Source organism: Plutella xylostella, chromosome 29 (assembly GCF_932276165.1).
Source record: "Plutella xylostella chromosome 29, ilPluXylo3.1, whole genome shotgun sequence".
NCBI classification, from domain to species: domain Eukaryota; kingdom Metazoa; phylum Arthropoda; class Insecta; order Lepidoptera; family Plutellidae; genus Plutella; species Plutella xylostella.
In genome coordinates this window covers 2,694,432-2,712,222 of record NC_064009.1, presented here as the reverse complement: position 1 = coordinate 2,712,222, position 17,791 = coordinate 2,694,432, and the positions used below count along the sequence as shown (strand labels likewise).

The following is a 17,791-nucleotide window of genomic DNA, read 5'->3' as shown; positions in this document are numbered from 1 at the left end:
TATCATTTTTATGATAGCTTCATGTCTATTCTATCGAAAAAGGTGGTTGGCCGCGTAGTTTACCAATTTTTTCAATATTTTAAGGACATAATACGTGGATAAGGCACAAAAAATTACACCTTCGTCACATTATCTTTTAATTTTTTTTAACGAGATAGTCTTCGTCGTTTGAAATGAAACTTTTTTGATACGCTAATAAACAAAATACCATTTTTGAAAACATATGAAGGAATGGATTTTTAGTAATAACAAAATATTTATTAAGTAGTTATTACCACTCTGTCACAATTTCAGCTAAAATGAAGCTTGTTTTTGTTATAAATATTTTTTCGCTGCTAATTACAGTAAAAAATTAACAGCATAGACGTTAACATCAATGACTAAATTTAATATGATTTTTCCAAAGTTGTACTATTTATAACATAACATATAAACGACCAAAAATAAGTTGACTACCAGGAGACACCAATCGTTACAAAGTGGTAAACGATGTGACAGAGTTGTTATTCTATTAAATATTAGGCAGGGTTTTGGAATAAAACAGTTTTATTCAATAAGAATAATTTAGTAACTTACATATAAATCATTATGGTTTCAATTTAGTCAAAGAATTAACTGGAGATATCTTTATAATTAGTATAACTAATTAAAATCACACTTGAGAACCTCTGGAGACTGAAATATCCGTATTTCAGGAACTTAAAGGACAAATTTGTTCCAACTACATAAATTAATGATTATCTGCACAAATAATATTTTCGACAAACTAAAATTTAAGTAATATAACGAAAAATTACGTAATTTCTTAAAGTTTTAATCAGCCATATTTCGAAAGTACAGAAGTGGCTCTTAGAACTTGAAAAACTATTTTTTTTCCTTTTTTAATTACCTTAGAAGCTGGAAGGACTTTAATGTAATCATCAAACATCCGATAAATCAATCTCCACCATATTAAACAGTCTACCACATTCATCGTCTGTTCTTGAGAACAATAGCACGAAATCACCTTTTTCACTGACGAAACTTTTTATTACTGCAGCGCAAGTCTATTGGACGTTCCTTTCACTTCGTACTTTAACCAAAACGTGTAGTTTCTCTTCAATTTTTCGTTGATGAATATCCTCAGGTTGGAGTGTTTAGTAAGAATGTGACAGATTTGTCGTGTGACAGAGGGGTAAAATGTATTGCAAAGTCGAATAGTATTTAAACAGTAACATAAAATGTATTATTCACATGTTGATTGCAAAGTAATCGTTATTACCAATGAGTAAATAACAAAATAATAATTTAAATATATTTTATTTTAACAATTACCTACGTGACGAAGCTGTCGCCGAATAAACACACGCACCTCCTGTCACACTTTGCGGGTGGCCGATACGCGGTGTCTGGATCTCTAAGGGGAAATCTTACCAAGGGGGAAAAGGAGATCTTAAACTCTGATCGATGGCAATAAGGACGAGTGGCTCAAACAAATATTTTAAATGGCAACCTACGTGACAGAGTGTAACTACTAAAACTTTGGGTAGTGAGAGACAATTTTTCAAAATTTTTTTTAAATATTTCAGAAATATTTTAAAAATATATATTTTGTTTTACTAAATAAGTAATATCTTCTGGAGTTTAAATAAAATTTTATATTTTATCTCGTCATATATTTTTTTTCTAACATTATGAAATATACGCAGGATGAAGTGGCAGGAGACAGCCAAGATTCGTATGAAATACAACTCTGTCATGCGGATTTACCACTCTGTAACGTAATTTTAAATACAAAAATATAAATTTATATTTTTGTAAACGTTCACAGCCGTTGTGTTTTTAGTACAATGCACGTTGAAATATAAATAAATAAATAAATATTTGTAAAACTCATGATATTTTCCTCACAACTGGTGGAGACACAGTTATGTAGGTTAAAAAGAAGAACTGCCCAACTCCATTCATCATTTTTATGGTTCTTTAAGCAGAGCGTGGTCAAGGTCACTTCATTTATAAAAATAATTAATGTAGGTATTGGTACGTATAATAATGTACAATATGTATCGTTTCGTACGTACACACACACAGGTATACCTATGTTGAATAATTTTTCTGTCTGTATTTCAGTAGGTACCTACCTACCTAATATCTAGAGAATTAAGGAATGTTGACCTTTTGGAATACCTACCAATTTTTTATCTTGGAATTCACTCTTGCCTTTTAAAAGTATGCTCATATAGAAAATGTTGTATAAAACTGTAAAATACTTCTATCAAGTTTAATAAGCGATAGAATTTTTTTAAAACGCAATACGCTCATATACTAAATGTAAGTAAGTATACAACTATACATATGTATATGTATACTAAATCTGGCTATAAATAAATTTTGAGTCATAAATTAATAATAGTAAATTTAAGATTTGTAGAAAAGCTATGCGGAAAAGCATCAATTTTATTATAAGAAACGAACTATTTCAGCTTTTAGTTAATAATAATTACTTTTATTATTAGACACATGTTTACGAAATAAAAGCACTGATTCAGAAAATTCTCCACTTGACATGAAACAACTTTCCATTGATGTTGATTTGTGATTAAAAGTTGCCATTATTCATGCCTGGAAACTTTTCACGCTAAAGAAACTTCAGCCAAACATCACAGAAACTTTTACGCTACACAGAAGCCTTACGCGTGAAAAGTTTGAATACACCCTCACCTTACATTAACTCTATTAGCGAAGTGTTCCAGTTTTCAATTTAACGTTAAGTGAACATGAATAAATAGCGCCGCAGATTAAAACTACGGGCTAAAAGCACTCGGGGAATAATACGCGGGCGGCGACGGATGCAACAAGTCGGGCGGGCGGGGCGAGGGCGGGCGGCAGTACCGCAGCAGGCATGGCGTCGGACGGACGTACCAAGCGCTCGCAGTCGATATGCGCGCCGGCGTCCGCGAGCATGGAGGCGCTGGCGGCGCCGGCCGAGACGCCGCCCGCGCCGCGCCGCCGCCCCGCCACGCGCTCGCAGTCCGCGCGCATCACGGGCGGGCGCTCCGTGCGCCACCGCCGCACGCCGCAGCAGCAGCAGCTGGACCGCGAGACCAGGGCGCGCTACAGCTCGGAGCCGCGCCTGGCCGAGGCCGAGACGCCGCCGCAGGTGCGCCGCCAGGCCTCGGCGCGCCGCCGCCCGCCCCCGGGCGCCTCCAGCCAGCCGCGCCGCTCCAACGCGTTCCTGGACGTGCCGCGCGCGCCGCCGCCGGACGAGGAGCCCGACGAGGACTCCTACCGGCTCCGCACCTTCAACACCACACAGAAAGGAGGTCAGTGCTACGGAGACCGTTCAACTCTTTCTAAATTTAAAGTTGACGCGTGAAAGTTTGAGTGTACGGGTTTAGTGTTGCGTACGGAATTAGGATAATCGGCACACTTGTTGAATCTACGCGGTGTCTGTCTGCCGCGGTGAAGACTGACCTATAATTTAAACGATTTATGCTCCATAAATCACGGCTACGTGTAGGTAAAAATATTTTTCATATCAAAAGACCTACCTACGACCTATTTTTGGGAATATCATCTGAAAACAATGCTGGACTTATGATTTCAAGCGCACATACACATTATTATTATTTTCATAAAGACAGTCAAGCTACAAGCGACAGATACTTACATTATATCATTAAAATCAACCTGAGTTTAACCTAAACTTTGGAAATTACAAATGAAAGTTGTTTACCTCTTTGGTGTCTACCGGATCCTACTTAGACCTGAAAAAAATGGTGCAGGGCATCTCTTCCATCTACTAACAACTTTCATGCGACTAATCACCGTATTATTGTAGTATTTAAGGAGAAAAGTTAACCCAAGAACCCCAAAGTGTGGTCCTTATTCAACAAACAGCTATGTATTTTATTATTTATTAATTTCCAACTGCCACTGCTACCGTAACAAACTTTGTAAAACTTCTCTGGAGAACCAATTACGATGAAAAATCGTTCTTGACCAGATTTTTTTGAAGCAATCGGCACAGAAAAAGTTGGCAGGGTGCCGGCATCGACTCTCTTTTTAATCAACACAATTATGTGGGAAAACTACTGTGTTTTCATTGAAAGAAGCCATTATTGCCGTTTTCTTTGACTTAACAATGGGAGATACTACGGGGTTTCTTTGTAATTAATATATTTTGTTTCTATATATACCTATTATATTATACATACTCTTCATCTTACCAGCACATAGTACTTACACATGGAAAACTTAAAAGTATGATATTTAATTATTCAATTTCCACGAATCCCAGTTTCATATAACCGAATTGTTTATTTCACACTACAACAATACTGTATGTTTTCACGACGCACTAGGTTATCAATCACAGTCACAGCACATCGTTACATTTATGGGATTACAGAGAACTCTAGTAAAACTCGGTTTATTTCGTTAAGCCAAATACACTGGCCTGCAATAATAAGTACTACACTTTTGAATTCCCTTTGCTTCTAAACTAAAGCTGTAAAAGTGGTGTTTTTAACCGGTAGTGGATGACTCAACTCGTTATTCTGAACAACTTTCTTCACTGGTGGATATGAAATAAAAATTATACACCGTTAGATGTGGTAACTCCTTCACAGTTAGTGTGCGGATCACCTCGACCGTTGGGAATCTATAACTGTACGGTTCGAAGGAAGTGGCGGTGCACCTGTTGGTTCTTTATGAAGATGAGGAAATGCCACTGTTGAGGTAGCTGTTAGTCTGTAGAGTCTTCCAAAGAAAACACCGGTATTGCTGTTCACTGTTGACTTCGAGTGTCTCTGGAGATCTTCACTGTTAGGCGGTTATTAGTGGACTGTCTGTTGTTTACTGTTCCGCTGTTACTATTAGACTGACTATTATTCGCCGGACCCATCCCTTTATATAGTCCGGCGAGCGATGTTCCCGAATATTCCAGAGATACCCGAGGTCACACTATTTATTATTATTACCAAAGTAGGTACAAACGTAAACAATACAACGAACAACTATAAGTACCTATGTAACTTAGCGACTAGAAGGTTCGCGGACGTTATGGAACATTCCCTGGCCATGTTCTAGAACCTTCTGGACTATTGTCGAACTATTAATTCTATACCTATAAGTCTAGAACATTATGAAAACTTCAGGAAAACAATGGAATATTCCAGAACCTTCGCGTGGATGATCGGGCTTACTACTCTATCTGGATATTTCTATGTACTATTTACAAAGAAGACTAACTATAAACTATAATGTCTTCAGTCGTTCCGTACATCTCTCCCGCCGGTCATCGCCTGCAGGGCGTTGAAATCTTCGGTCGGAACGACTGGAGCTGTAGGCAGGATCACCAGCTGCTTGGTCGGTCTTCTGAAGGTTCCTCTGTTGGTCTGGACGTCGACTGCTCGTACGGTGTCTTCTCCGAAGTAGACAGTCGTGACCACGTCTTTCGGCCACGTGTTGCGTGGTAGGTTGCCGTCTGCCACCATGACGACGTCGCAAACCTTGACCGCTGTACCAGGTAGTAGGGTCCTGCAGTCTTCGCTGTTCTGTGTCGGACTTTAGTTTCTTCGGTGTGATCGTCAGTGGGTCCAGCGCAAAGTGTCTCTTCAGCTCGTCCATGCTGTCTTCGATGCTGACGATGTTGTTCACGTAGTGCACACGCTGTCCCAGTGCACGTGTCTGTGCACCGTGTAACACCCAGCCCAGTGGTGTGCGTGAAGCCACTGGTTGGTGTCGCTGTCCCGCTCGCACTTCCGTCGCCATCAGCAGGTGCCAGTTGTCTTGTCCGATGAGCAGGCCTGGCTTCATGTCTGTGTGCTTCAGCTCGTGCTGGATGTCTTCCAGGTGAGGGCAGCCGGCGAGGTCTTGCTCGGTGACACGCTGTGCGGCGAGGTGCAGCTTCTGTACTGTGCGTGCGTTGACTGTGTGCGTCTCGCTCGCACCCGTAAGAGTGAGTGCGACGCGACGCGATGCGGACTCGTCGACGCTTGTGTCGGAGACACCTTGTATGTTGAGAGGGTCTATGGGCCCCCTGGTTCCGATCTTCTGTGCGATTTCACTGTCGATTAGCGTTACTGTAGATCCGTCGTCTAGGAGCGCGCATGTGTCGACCACTCCCGCCGGTCCGGAGACTTGGATCTTTACTATCTTGCGATACGCTTTCGTTCGCTTCGGTGTCCACGTAGAGGCGACTGCTTCGGTTTTCTTTGCTTCGGGCTTGTCGTTGCGTACGAAGTGTAGCAGATGGTGATGTAACCTCTCGCAGCCGTCGACGTCACATTTCTTCTTTCTGCATCGGTGCGTCTTGCTGCGGTAGCGTAGACAGCTAAAACAGAGCCTTCTCTGCTTCGCTAGGTGCCAGCGTGAGTCGACGTCACTCTCGACGAACTTGCGGCATTCTGTTGGGCTGTTGTGGCCCCTGTTGCAGCACACTGGACACGTAGGTTTCTGTTCTGTTGTTGCGTATGCCCATTCTGCGCGGTGCGGCGGCTGCTGTTTCTTAGATTCGTAGGCAATCGTCTTCTCGTGTGCGTGCGGCATGCAGATGGAAGCTTCCCGAGTGAGGAATCGACTGAGCTTCAGCAGGTCTGGTTCCTCAGGTGACTGTGCGGCGGAGAAGTCGTACCAGCGAAGCTTGTGGGCGGAGGAGAGCTTCTCGACTGTGAGCTGCGTGATCTCGGGATTGTTGAGGTAGCGGTCGCGGTGCAGCTCTTGCAGTACCGTCACGATGTTGCTTACTTCATTTGCAAAGAAGCAGAACTCTGTAGCGTTGTCCGCAGGCCGGCGTAGTGCCCGCAGACGTTCTAACTCGGCGAGCGCGATGCTGTCCGGGCGCCCGAAGCACAATTCAAGTGACTTCATCACGTTATCGGGCGTCGTGCTGGTGATGAGTAGGCGGCTGACGGCTTCCTTCGCTCTTCCTTTAAGGCATCGTCGTAGGCGGCCCATGTTGTCGCAGGGCGCGAGTGATGCGGCGGACTCGTAGTAGGCGGTCTTGAACTGTAGCCACTCGTGCGGTGCGCCGCTGAAGTACGGTAGCTCGCTGATGTGACGCGGAGGCGGTGGCGGCGGCGCCCCGGCTTTTGCAGCCAGAGCGATAGCTTCGGCGAGGGCGGTGAGGCTCACAGAGTCGCTTCCCCGCGGCTGAGCGACAGGGACAGCGGCAGTGGAGGCAGGGTCGACGGCGGTGGCGGCTGGCGGCGGTAGAACGTAGTCCTCATCATGCTGTCTGGACTCCTCAGCAGCTTCTGTTGGCGGTGGTGGTGCTGCTGACGCGGAGTGAGGCTCGTTCTTGATGGCCAGTACATTCTGCTGTGTCTTGAGCCACGAGTTGACCTTGAGCGTACTCTCCATCTCGGTACTGATGCTGCCGTCGTCATCATCGGTGTCGGATTCAGCTTCAATAACTGCGAGACGGGCGGCGGCGAGTTCAGCTTTACGACGTGCTATTTCTTCTTTACTACGTGCTATTTCTTCTTTTGCTTCGGCGATTTCAACTTGACGACACGCTAATTCTTCTTTCGCTTCGGCGATGCGGCGTGCCTTTAATGACTTGGCCTTCGATCTTGCTGTAGACGCTGGCGGAGTAGCCCGGATGCATGACGGTGGGCAGGGCGTTCCGGCAGCAGCTGTAACCACCCTCGCGGCAGTGGAGGGCGGTGGCGGTACTCCCCCGAACACAGGGAGCGGTGCCCCCCCTGTTATGGGGGGCGAGACGCTATCCACCCTGGCGGCAGACGAGGGCGGCGTCGATACTCCGGTGGACACACCCGTCGATGTTGATGCTTTCACGGCGGTTGACGGCGTGTGCGTGTCGGAGTCTGTAGCGGTGGCGGTGGAGGCGGTGGCGCCGGCGGCCGACGATTCTTCAGTAGGCCTCTGTTCTAGGCCGCCGCGCTGTAGCCTCCCTGTCGTGGACCTCGTTACAGGCATTCCAAAGTCTTCAATCCGGCTCGAAGGACCAAATGTGCGGATCACCTCGACCGTTGGGAAACTATAACTGTACGGTTCGAAGGAAGTGGCGGTGCACCTGTTGGTTCTTTATGAAGATGAGGAAATGCCACTGTTGAGGTAGCTGTTAGTCTGTAGAGTCTTCCAAAGAAAACACCGGTATTGCTGTTCACTGTTGACTTCGAGTGTCTCTGGAGATCTTCACTGTTAGGCGGTTATTAGTGGACTGTCTGTTGTTTACTGTTCCGCTGTTACTATCATGGGCTTTTCAGCTAATACAAAATGTCACTCTTATTTTTCAAGCTCTAATTTTTTGTTTGTGGGCACATCTATAGATGGCGCTGTAATGAGAATTATAATAATGATAATTGAGTCCAAATAATATCTGGCAACATTATTTTACTATTATTTATTTTTAATACTGGTAATTATTAAAACTCCGGCAATGGTACGTTTCTTTACAGTCAAAATATTACATCAAATTCAACTACTATAATAGTTATTAAATATTTTAGTATCTAGTCATTCACGAAAATTTAATAAAATAAAACATTACATATATATTTATATTACTAATACTGACATCAATATGTTTAAAAAATATAGAATTTGCTTACTACAAAATATTTTAGTGTGTAGGTATATGTCATTCACGCAATGTGTGCATGATACGGAACGTTATTTGTTATTACGGCCGCCAAAATACAAATAACTTTTTCGGATTTTTGTTATTTTATCGACAACTCTAGCTTTTTCGTGGACTCTGATTTGCCTCCTCACCTTCTGACCTTTGCGAGTACTATAATTGACCTTGATTTGCCTTTTGATTTGGATTTTGTAGTATGGCGTCGAAACATAAGTGTTTTATTCCTGGTTGTGACCAGAATGAAAAACGTAAGTACCTATATTCACTAATTAATGTTCCGACTTTGGACGAGTGTTGTGTCTACCGTCGTAAAATTAAGTTTGATGTAATCTAGCTGAAGGATTGGTGCTTAGTGGCGGCTTATCAAGCTATGTACAACTCGGTTGCCAAAAGAATGGACATACCGTATTCATAGCAACTCGGCGATACCGTAATGGATCGCGTTCTTAGTTCATCGACGCTCAAGCGAAACCAAGAGTAGAAACCAGTATCCCGCGCGGCATTAAACTATGAACTCCATATCATTGGTACAGGCCAGGATTTGAACCCACAGCCTCTCGATTGAGAGGACGAGGCCTTATCCATTACGCCACCACGGCTCTCCGTCATGCTGGTTAAATATAAATGTTTTTATTGCAGGTGAAACCACCAGTACCTTACATAGGTTCCCCAATCCTGATAAGGATGCTGGAAGATTCAGAAAATGGACCAATGCTATTGGTGGAAACTTAGTTATGCTTGATGACAATTATATTTTTAAAAATGCCAGAGTTTGTCACCAACATTTTGAATCAAAATATCATACCTGGAGTTCAAGACTCACTATTGACGCAGTCCCAACTTTATTACTCAAAGGTAAACCAATTATTTTTGATAAGCGAATGAAAAATATTAAATCTTATTCAAAATCACGTAAATAACAGCCTCCTTTGTATATCTTATGTACTTGATTATGTACCTACTTACATTCTTCATCATAGGTATAAATTGCAAAATATTTTATAAGCACAGACCTTGAAAGCATTCCATACAACTATCTGCAAAAATGTATGTTATAAAATAAATGACAACTAGAAATTCAAGGTTATTGCTCATAAATGATTGCATGGGTATATATTAGTTATAATAAAGTCTAATTCTGTTATTTTTCAGTTTCGACACGTAAAAGACCATTGTCAGACATTAACAATTTTGCTACAGACAATACTGCACCGTCCACATCTGAAGGTAAGTTTAAGTAAAGTATACCTAGTTACTGCAAGTATACTATTCTATTCTATTCTATTCTGAGAGGGGGCGAAGTTCCTGTACCTTTGTACATGTCCCCTTAATTTCAGCCAGGCTAGCTCCCGAATAAACTGGAGCAGCAAGCCTGGGTGTTGTAATAGCTGATATAGGCGCTCTGTTGGTCCAAGATTAGACAATCTTGTTTCTGTAGTGGGTGGACAAGCTAACTAGTAGTAGACTGCAATCTACTTCTGATCCCTGCAATAAAATATATATTATATACAGGGTGTTGCAAAATTGGTATACTAAGCCGAAACCTACATGTGCAGCATCTAAGCCCGAAACTGAAATCAGAATTTGGAAATTCGCGAAAAAAAATATATTTTCCATAGTAAATAGTCACGTGACCAACAAAGTTAAAAATAATAACCTGTGTTTCATTGTTTTGTTTTGCAGCTTTATTGATTTCAACAGAACCAGCAGTAACTGCGAGTACTTCAACAGCTGTACCTAAAAAGCGATACTCTGCAAGAAATGAAAAAGGTGATTTTTTTTCCACAAACTAGTGGTGATAATTGTAGTTTGGAATGTACTAAACAACAGACAGTACTAAAATCCAACAATATATTTTTACATTTTCAGTACCCATAGCAACAAGGAACTACTTGGAAAAGAAGATCCAGACATTACGATGCAAGAAGGATAGTTACGTGACCAGACTGAAAAAAGCTATGAAGCTTTCAGAAAACGAAACATTTAAGAATTTTTTAAATAAATTCACGTCGCTCGCAGCCATATTTATGATTATGCAGTTTCGAGAAATAAGCAAACCAAAAATGGGGAGGAGATTTTCAAGAAATGAGAAGATCATGGCAGTCAGTCTGTATAAGCAGGGCCCAAAAGCATACAGATGGCTAAGAAAAATATTTATACTGCCATCTCCTGTCACTTTAAGCAGACTGATTTCAGTTGTGGGATTAAGGCTATAAAAAAATATATGTGGGATAAATAAAAAAATATTCCTACTATTGAAAAAGAGAGTAGAACGCATGTCAGAAAACGACAAATTATGCATGGTGTTGTTCGATGAAATTTCAATAACCCCACATTTCGAACTTAATAGAAAGAGGGATGAAATAACAGGATTTGTAAACAATGGCACAGAACGCAAGAGAAAAATTGCAGACCATGCACTTGTATTTATGTTGCGTGGAGTTTTTAAAAATTATAAGCAGCCTCTTGCCTATAGTTTCTGTGCAGGAGCAACACAAAAATATGATTTGAAGAATCAATTAAAAAATATAATCACAGAATTGCAGGAGTGTGGCCTGAAAGTTTTAGCAACAGTTTGTGATCAGGGAGCTACAAATAGTAGCATGATTAATGCGTTGATTGAAGATACACGAATAATGTATTTGCGGCAAGGCGAAGTATTAAAAAATGATATATTTGAAATAAATGGACAACAAATAATCCCCCTATTTGACACACCTCATTTAATAAAGGGGATCCGTAACAATTTAATGACAAAAAATCTTAAATGTCAAATCGATAATAAAATCAAAATAGCTAAATGGGATCATATAATTAAATTACATCAAGAAAATCCGCCGTACAAAGGCATCAAACTTATAAAAAATCTGACAGAAGCCCATGTTGATCCAAAAAAACTTCGAAAAATGAAAGTGAAGATGGCTACTCAAGTTTTTAGCAAAACTGTTGGCACTAATATGGGATATCTGGCAGGTAAGAATTTTCACCAATTTTAAATATCTGCTTCTTTCATCTGTTCTCCTACAACATTAATTATCGTTTGATATTATGTAATCCTGACCTGCATTTTCGTTTTCATTATTTATTTTATTTATTCTCAAATGTTTTTTTATAACATTGTAACTTATAAAAGTGTGTTAACATGTTATTAAGATAAGATAGCCATTTATTTAACTCGTTTTTACAATTTACATGCATATACATTAACAGAAATCATAATATAATAATTTATACATTTTTCCATTTCATTACAAATTACTAATTAAATTATATCATAAAAAATATATTAATAGCATTCAAATTAGGTAATAGATTAAAAAATACTATGACTTTAATTTCTATTAATTAATTATTAATTTTATATCAAAAAATAAAAAATTCACATGTAAATTAATAGGTACATTAATTATGTACCTATTAATTTACATGTGAAAAATGAAAGTGTAGATGGCTACTCAAGTTTTTAGCAAAACTGTTGGCACTAATATGGGATATCTGGCAGGTAAGAATTTTCACCAATTTTAAATATCTGCTTCTTTCATCTGTTCTCCTACAACATTAATTATCGTTTGATATTATGTAATCCTGACCTGCATTTTCGTTTTTATTATTTATTTTATTTATTCTCAAATGTTTTTTTATAACATTGTAACTTATAAAAGTGTGTTAACATGTTATTAAGATAAGATAGCCATTTATTTAACTCGTTTTTACAATTTACATGCATATACATTAACAGAAATCATAATATAATAATTTATACATTTTTCCATTTCATTACAAATTACTAATTAAATTATATCATAAAAAATATATTAATAGCATTCAAATTAGGTAATAGATTAAAAAATACTATGACTTTAATTTCTATTAATTAATTATTAATTTTATATCAAAAAATAAAAAATTCACATGTAAATTAATAGGTACATAATTACTCTCATAAGTTTAAAAAACAATAATAATCTTGAAATAATATAAAAATTGAGAGATTATCTGTTCTTAGTCCTTCCAGAGGACAGTGGCCTCTCGCTCACAGGCTGCGAGCAAGGATAGTCATGATCACCCTCGCTGACCAGGCTTCTCTGGGTGATATAGGCACTTAATGCCGGATCTAATTTTCCCTTTCTACAGTTTGATGAGTAGCAAATTCCGATCCCATCTTTCTCCAAACATTTCTATTGGAGGCTTCGCGCCACCATACAGGATGGAAAGCTTTTAGCTCGTCGGACCATCTTATTCGTGGCCTGCCCACGCTGCGTTTTCCATCTCGCGGTATCCACTCTGTTGTTAGCCTCGTCCATCTGTTATCTTCACATCTCATTATATGTCCGGCCCATTGCCATTTCATTCGTCTTGTGGTGGTAATTATGTCGTCTATTTTTGTGGTTTTTCTAATCTTTTCGTTTGTAATTCTGTCAGCTCTTTTTATCCCTAGCATACTCCGTTCCATTGCTCGCTGGTTGACTGCGAGTTTTTGTTTTTGTTTCACGGTGGCGGCCCATGTTTGAGCACCGTATGTCATAGCCGGTAGGATGCAAGTATTGAAAACTTTCGATTTTAAAGATTGGTGCAATTTGGATTTGAAGATATGTTTCAGTGACCAGTATTTCTTCCAACCGATATTAATTCTTCTCGTGATTTCTTTATCCATTTTTTCTTTAAATGATATATTCTGTCCAAGATAGATATAGTCTTCAACATATTCCAGATCGATATTATTTATGTTTATAGGTGTTTGGGTAGTGTTAATAAAGTAAAACATGTTATTAAAGATAATTAAATCAGTGCAGCATGATCAAAGCTTCATAATAGGCTCCTTCATACGGGGCTTTTCAAGAATGATACTTCAAATTAATCTCGCGCAACCGCAGCTTTGAAATACATATTCATTAAAAACTACTACAATTCACGGTTTCCCCATTCATTATATAGAATTTAAAAAAGTTATATAAGTACATATATAATTATACTAAACCTTATTCCTTTTTTTTCAGATAAAGGAATACTTCCAATAGAATGTAAAGATACTGCAGACATATTATTATTTTTTGATGAATTATTCGATTCCCTAAATGGGAGCTATGACAATTCTAAGAAAAGATGTGGAAAAATATTATTAAAAGCTGTAACACCTAAATCGGAACACAGTAAGGTATGGGCAAGGGAAAAAAAGGTTTTAAAAACAATGAAGTTTGTTACAAATCAAGGAAGGGAAGGTAGTGTGCCTTCTATTACAAACTGGCTACGTACACTGAACAATGTAGAACTATTGAAAAATCAATTAATTGACGAACACAAAATTAAGTCTATTTGGATGCGACACTTTAACCAAGACCCTCTAGAAAATTTTTTTGGTTGCATCCGTTCTCATGGCTGCAGAAATATTTCACCAACAGCACTAGGCTTTGAGTCGGCATTTACAAGCCTATTGATTAATAACTTAAATAGCAACCATTCTGTTGGGTCGAACTGCCAGGAGGACAAATGCAGAATATTTCAATCAATGAAATCTCTTTTAAATAAAGAAGATGTAAAAGAAAATAATATCACTGAAGTGGATATGTGTGATATAGAGTGCAAAATAGAAGATTTTCGAGAAAAAGCCTCAAACACAGTAATATTTAGTCAGCTTAGCTACGTAGCCGGTTATATACTCAAAAGAGCAAAAAAAATATATAAAAATTGTAATATTTGTAAAAAGGATGTTTGTGGCAACGAACCGAATGAATACATAAAAATTCGGGAATTTTCCACCACTCGGTCATCACTTACCTACCCTTCCATGAGTGTGATAAAGTTGTTTTCGACGATACAAGACATCTCAACGTATATTTTAGAAAATAAAAGTGATGTCAAAGAAATTACTAATTACTTAAAAACATTATATTATATAAATACAGATTTTGCCTTCTTGACCTGCCCAGTACATAAAAAACAATTGATAGAATTCATTTTTGAGCTGTGTTTCAGATTTTTTATTAATAATTGGTGTCGCGATGTTAATAAAATATTAAATGGGACGAGTACGGAAGTTAATAGCCCAGACCATATTAAGAAAGCCTGTGTGGAGTATTATAAAAAAAGAAATAAATGTCGAAAACCTTATCCTGATGTATTAATTTATCCCCGTTATTTTATTCACGTAGGTATTTAATAGATACAAATAGCTAGAAATAAATCAAAATACCTATGTATTACCATTAGTGCTATATATACATATATGAAATTTAGTTCCTGGGCACATCTACAGCTGGCGCTGATATCATCGTGTGACTGATAGCTCTATTCTCAGAATAATTAATGTACTCTGTGGTTACTATTAGACTGACTATTATTCGCCGGACCCATCCCTTTATATAGTCCGGCGAGCGATGTTCCCGAATATTCCAGAGATACCCGAGGTCACACTATTTATTATTATTACCAAAGTAGGTACAAACGTAAACAATACAACGAACAACTATAAGTACCTATGTAACTTAGCGACTAGAAGGTTCGCGGACGTTATGGAACATTCCCTGGCCATTGTTCTAGAACCTTCTGGACTATTGTCGAACTATTAATTCTATACCTATAAGTCTAGAACATTATGAAAACTTCAGGAAAACAATGGAATATTCCAGAACCTTCGCGTGGATGATCGGGCTTACTACTCTATCTGGATATTTCTATGTACTATTTACAAAGAAGACTAACTATAAACTATAATGTCTTCAGTCGTTCCGTACAGTTAGCCTAAGCCCAAACCTGTGTTTATTCGATCAGGATGACTCTTCAGATGTACCTAATTTAGACTTTACCTACTGAAAGCATTGTAACTTTCAAAGTATCCCAAGTTTCAAGTTTAACGGATAAGTTTAACAGTTTAAGTATAAAACTCAGGAACATAAAGGATGCCTGCATTCAATTTTCACAGTCAGAGTCGTGCATTTAAACTATTTGATTCGTGAAAGTTACAAGTAGAATGAAAATCATAAAATTATATTGCCATATACCTACCTATCACACTTTTATTTCTTCTATCCTTACTTAACATCAAAAGTGCTGGAAATGTTATGTTATAATACAAAACAAACCCATAAAGTGGCAACCAAGCATTATTTAAACGCTACATTAAGCTGCTGTTGGTAAGGATATCAAAATGAGTTAACTATACTCTGTAAGTACATTATATTATTGGTTTTTTGATATACGAAATCCCATACATATTTGACGACTGCAAAGGAAAACCGGAAACGTCTAAAATACAATAACATAGTGGAAGCTCTATAATTAACTTACAAAATGAAGTGAAAAGATGAAAAATGAACGCTTAGATTCCACAAAATGGCGGCCAGGCATAGACAATAGATCTCTCCATGTAGTTTACATAATGGAGACCGCAAACAAAAGGTGTGAAGAGGGGGGGGGTCTATCTAATAATACATTTATGAGATGCTTTATTTCACTGTAGGGACCTTAGAAATGTTATTGTTCACACGAGACAATTTCGGTGAGAACTCAAAGACATTGGCATGACATTATAATATGCACAAGTTGAAATTTGAAAACATTAATATTCACTCAACCAAAGGTTGCCTGGAAGAGATCGCTTTTAGCAATAAGGCTGCCTGTTGTGCTTACTCTTACTTCGTAACGTTGTTTATGTTATATGTTTTTCAATAAAGTTATATTCTGTCGTAAGTACGGTCAGCTGCATAAGTCTTACCTTACTTACCAAACCGTCAATGACTGAACGGGCAGTTTGTCAATTTGACAAGGTACAAAAGTGTATAGCTACTTATGCAGCTGACTGTACATATTTATTTACAATGGGTCTGCAACTGAACTTCGACACTCACTATTCAGAAATGTTCTGATCCGACGACTCAGCACATCGACATACACTTTCATCTTCGAAATTTCAGTGCCGAATTCCAATAATCCAATCAAACAGAACTAAAGTCGACGTTACAATTATAAAGAAATCATCGATATATTTTATAATCTGGAATACGGGTACATATTAGTGAAATAAAATGAAACTGGCATTATCAAGAATAGACAAGACAGACATATTTAGAAAGTCATTGTTTATTGTGGCTTCATGTTTAATGGGATAACTTTATTCCCTACACAATATCACTGAATACAAAACTTTTATCATTTGCATCATATCTATTTTTATCTGTTTTGCCAATTCCAGAACTATAGTATGACTTTGAAGTACTACCCGGCACGCAATCAACAGATAGCAGGGTGACGAGTGTGAGATTATAAATACAATTATGTAGTTGATACCTAGGTACTATGTATAATAGAGTCCGGCAAAACTTTGCAAAACAAAGTGCCAACACCAAAAAATGAACTAACGCATGGCACGATGGCCGAATTGATAAGAAAGTTGAATTTTTAGTCGATCACATGAAAGAGGGGTCCAATAATTCGGAACACTAAAGCTTAAAATCACATAAGCATTTTAAGAATTTTCGCCTAGTCCCAGAGTGCATAATATAATCAATAAGTTTTTCAAACGAATCATATTATTATAACACCGCGCACCGGCTCGGCTGCAGTATCTAAGGGATTATTTTGATCAACTCAAATGCGTTTAGGAATTTTAATAAAAGCCTCGGTTTTCGAACGCCATCGCCATCGCCCGCCACATCGTCGAAGGCGAATATAGGCGACACTCTGCGGACAACGCTTTCGTAATAAAACTCTTATTCAGATTGAGAAATTTCAAATCTAATTTAGATTCTCAGTTTGAATGAATTGCCTTGAAAATTACATCGTAATTTGTGAGGCAAAAATTTCAATTGTATCCTTAATTTACAATTTCTAGAGCCATAGCAACCAATTTAACATTACTGTACCTACTATGTTTTAGTTTAGTACCTACCTATTTTTTACTAAATATGAACCCCCTCATGCATAAAAAAGTTACTGCACGCTTTAGTTATTGAACTGTTTTGTCACTCTCTGTCAAAGAACAAATTGTTCTCTGTCAGAGAGTGACAAAACAGTTAATTAGCTAAAGCGACCAGTAACTTTTTATGATAAGGGGGGTAAGAAGATAGGTATCCTTGTTTCTTGAAGACGTTAGATTTTAACCACCAATCTACCAAAAACCATGATTTCAACTATTAGATTTTAATATGGCATTGGCTATGTATAACTAGAAGCCAAGGCTACCATAATTCACAGAGTCTAGTTAACCTT

At 38.5% G+C, this 17,791-nt stretch overlaps 1 protein-coding gene across 1 annotated transcript in view; it reads left to right on the top strand.

Annotated features, from left to right (window-relative positions):
• Positions 1–2,490: 2,490 nt before the first annotated feature.
• LOC105388958 (GTP-binding protein REM 1) overlaps positions 2,491–17,791 on the top strand; it is a 93,141-nt gene continuing 77,840 nt past the window's right edge. The window contains exon 1 of the mRNA XM_038116109.2: positions 2,491–3,302. Within this exon, the coding sequence (XP_037972037.2) occupies positions 2,882–3,302 (421 nt within the window). The 5' untranslated portion in view covers positions 2,491–2,881. The remainder of the gene's footprint in view (positions 3,303–17,791) is intronic.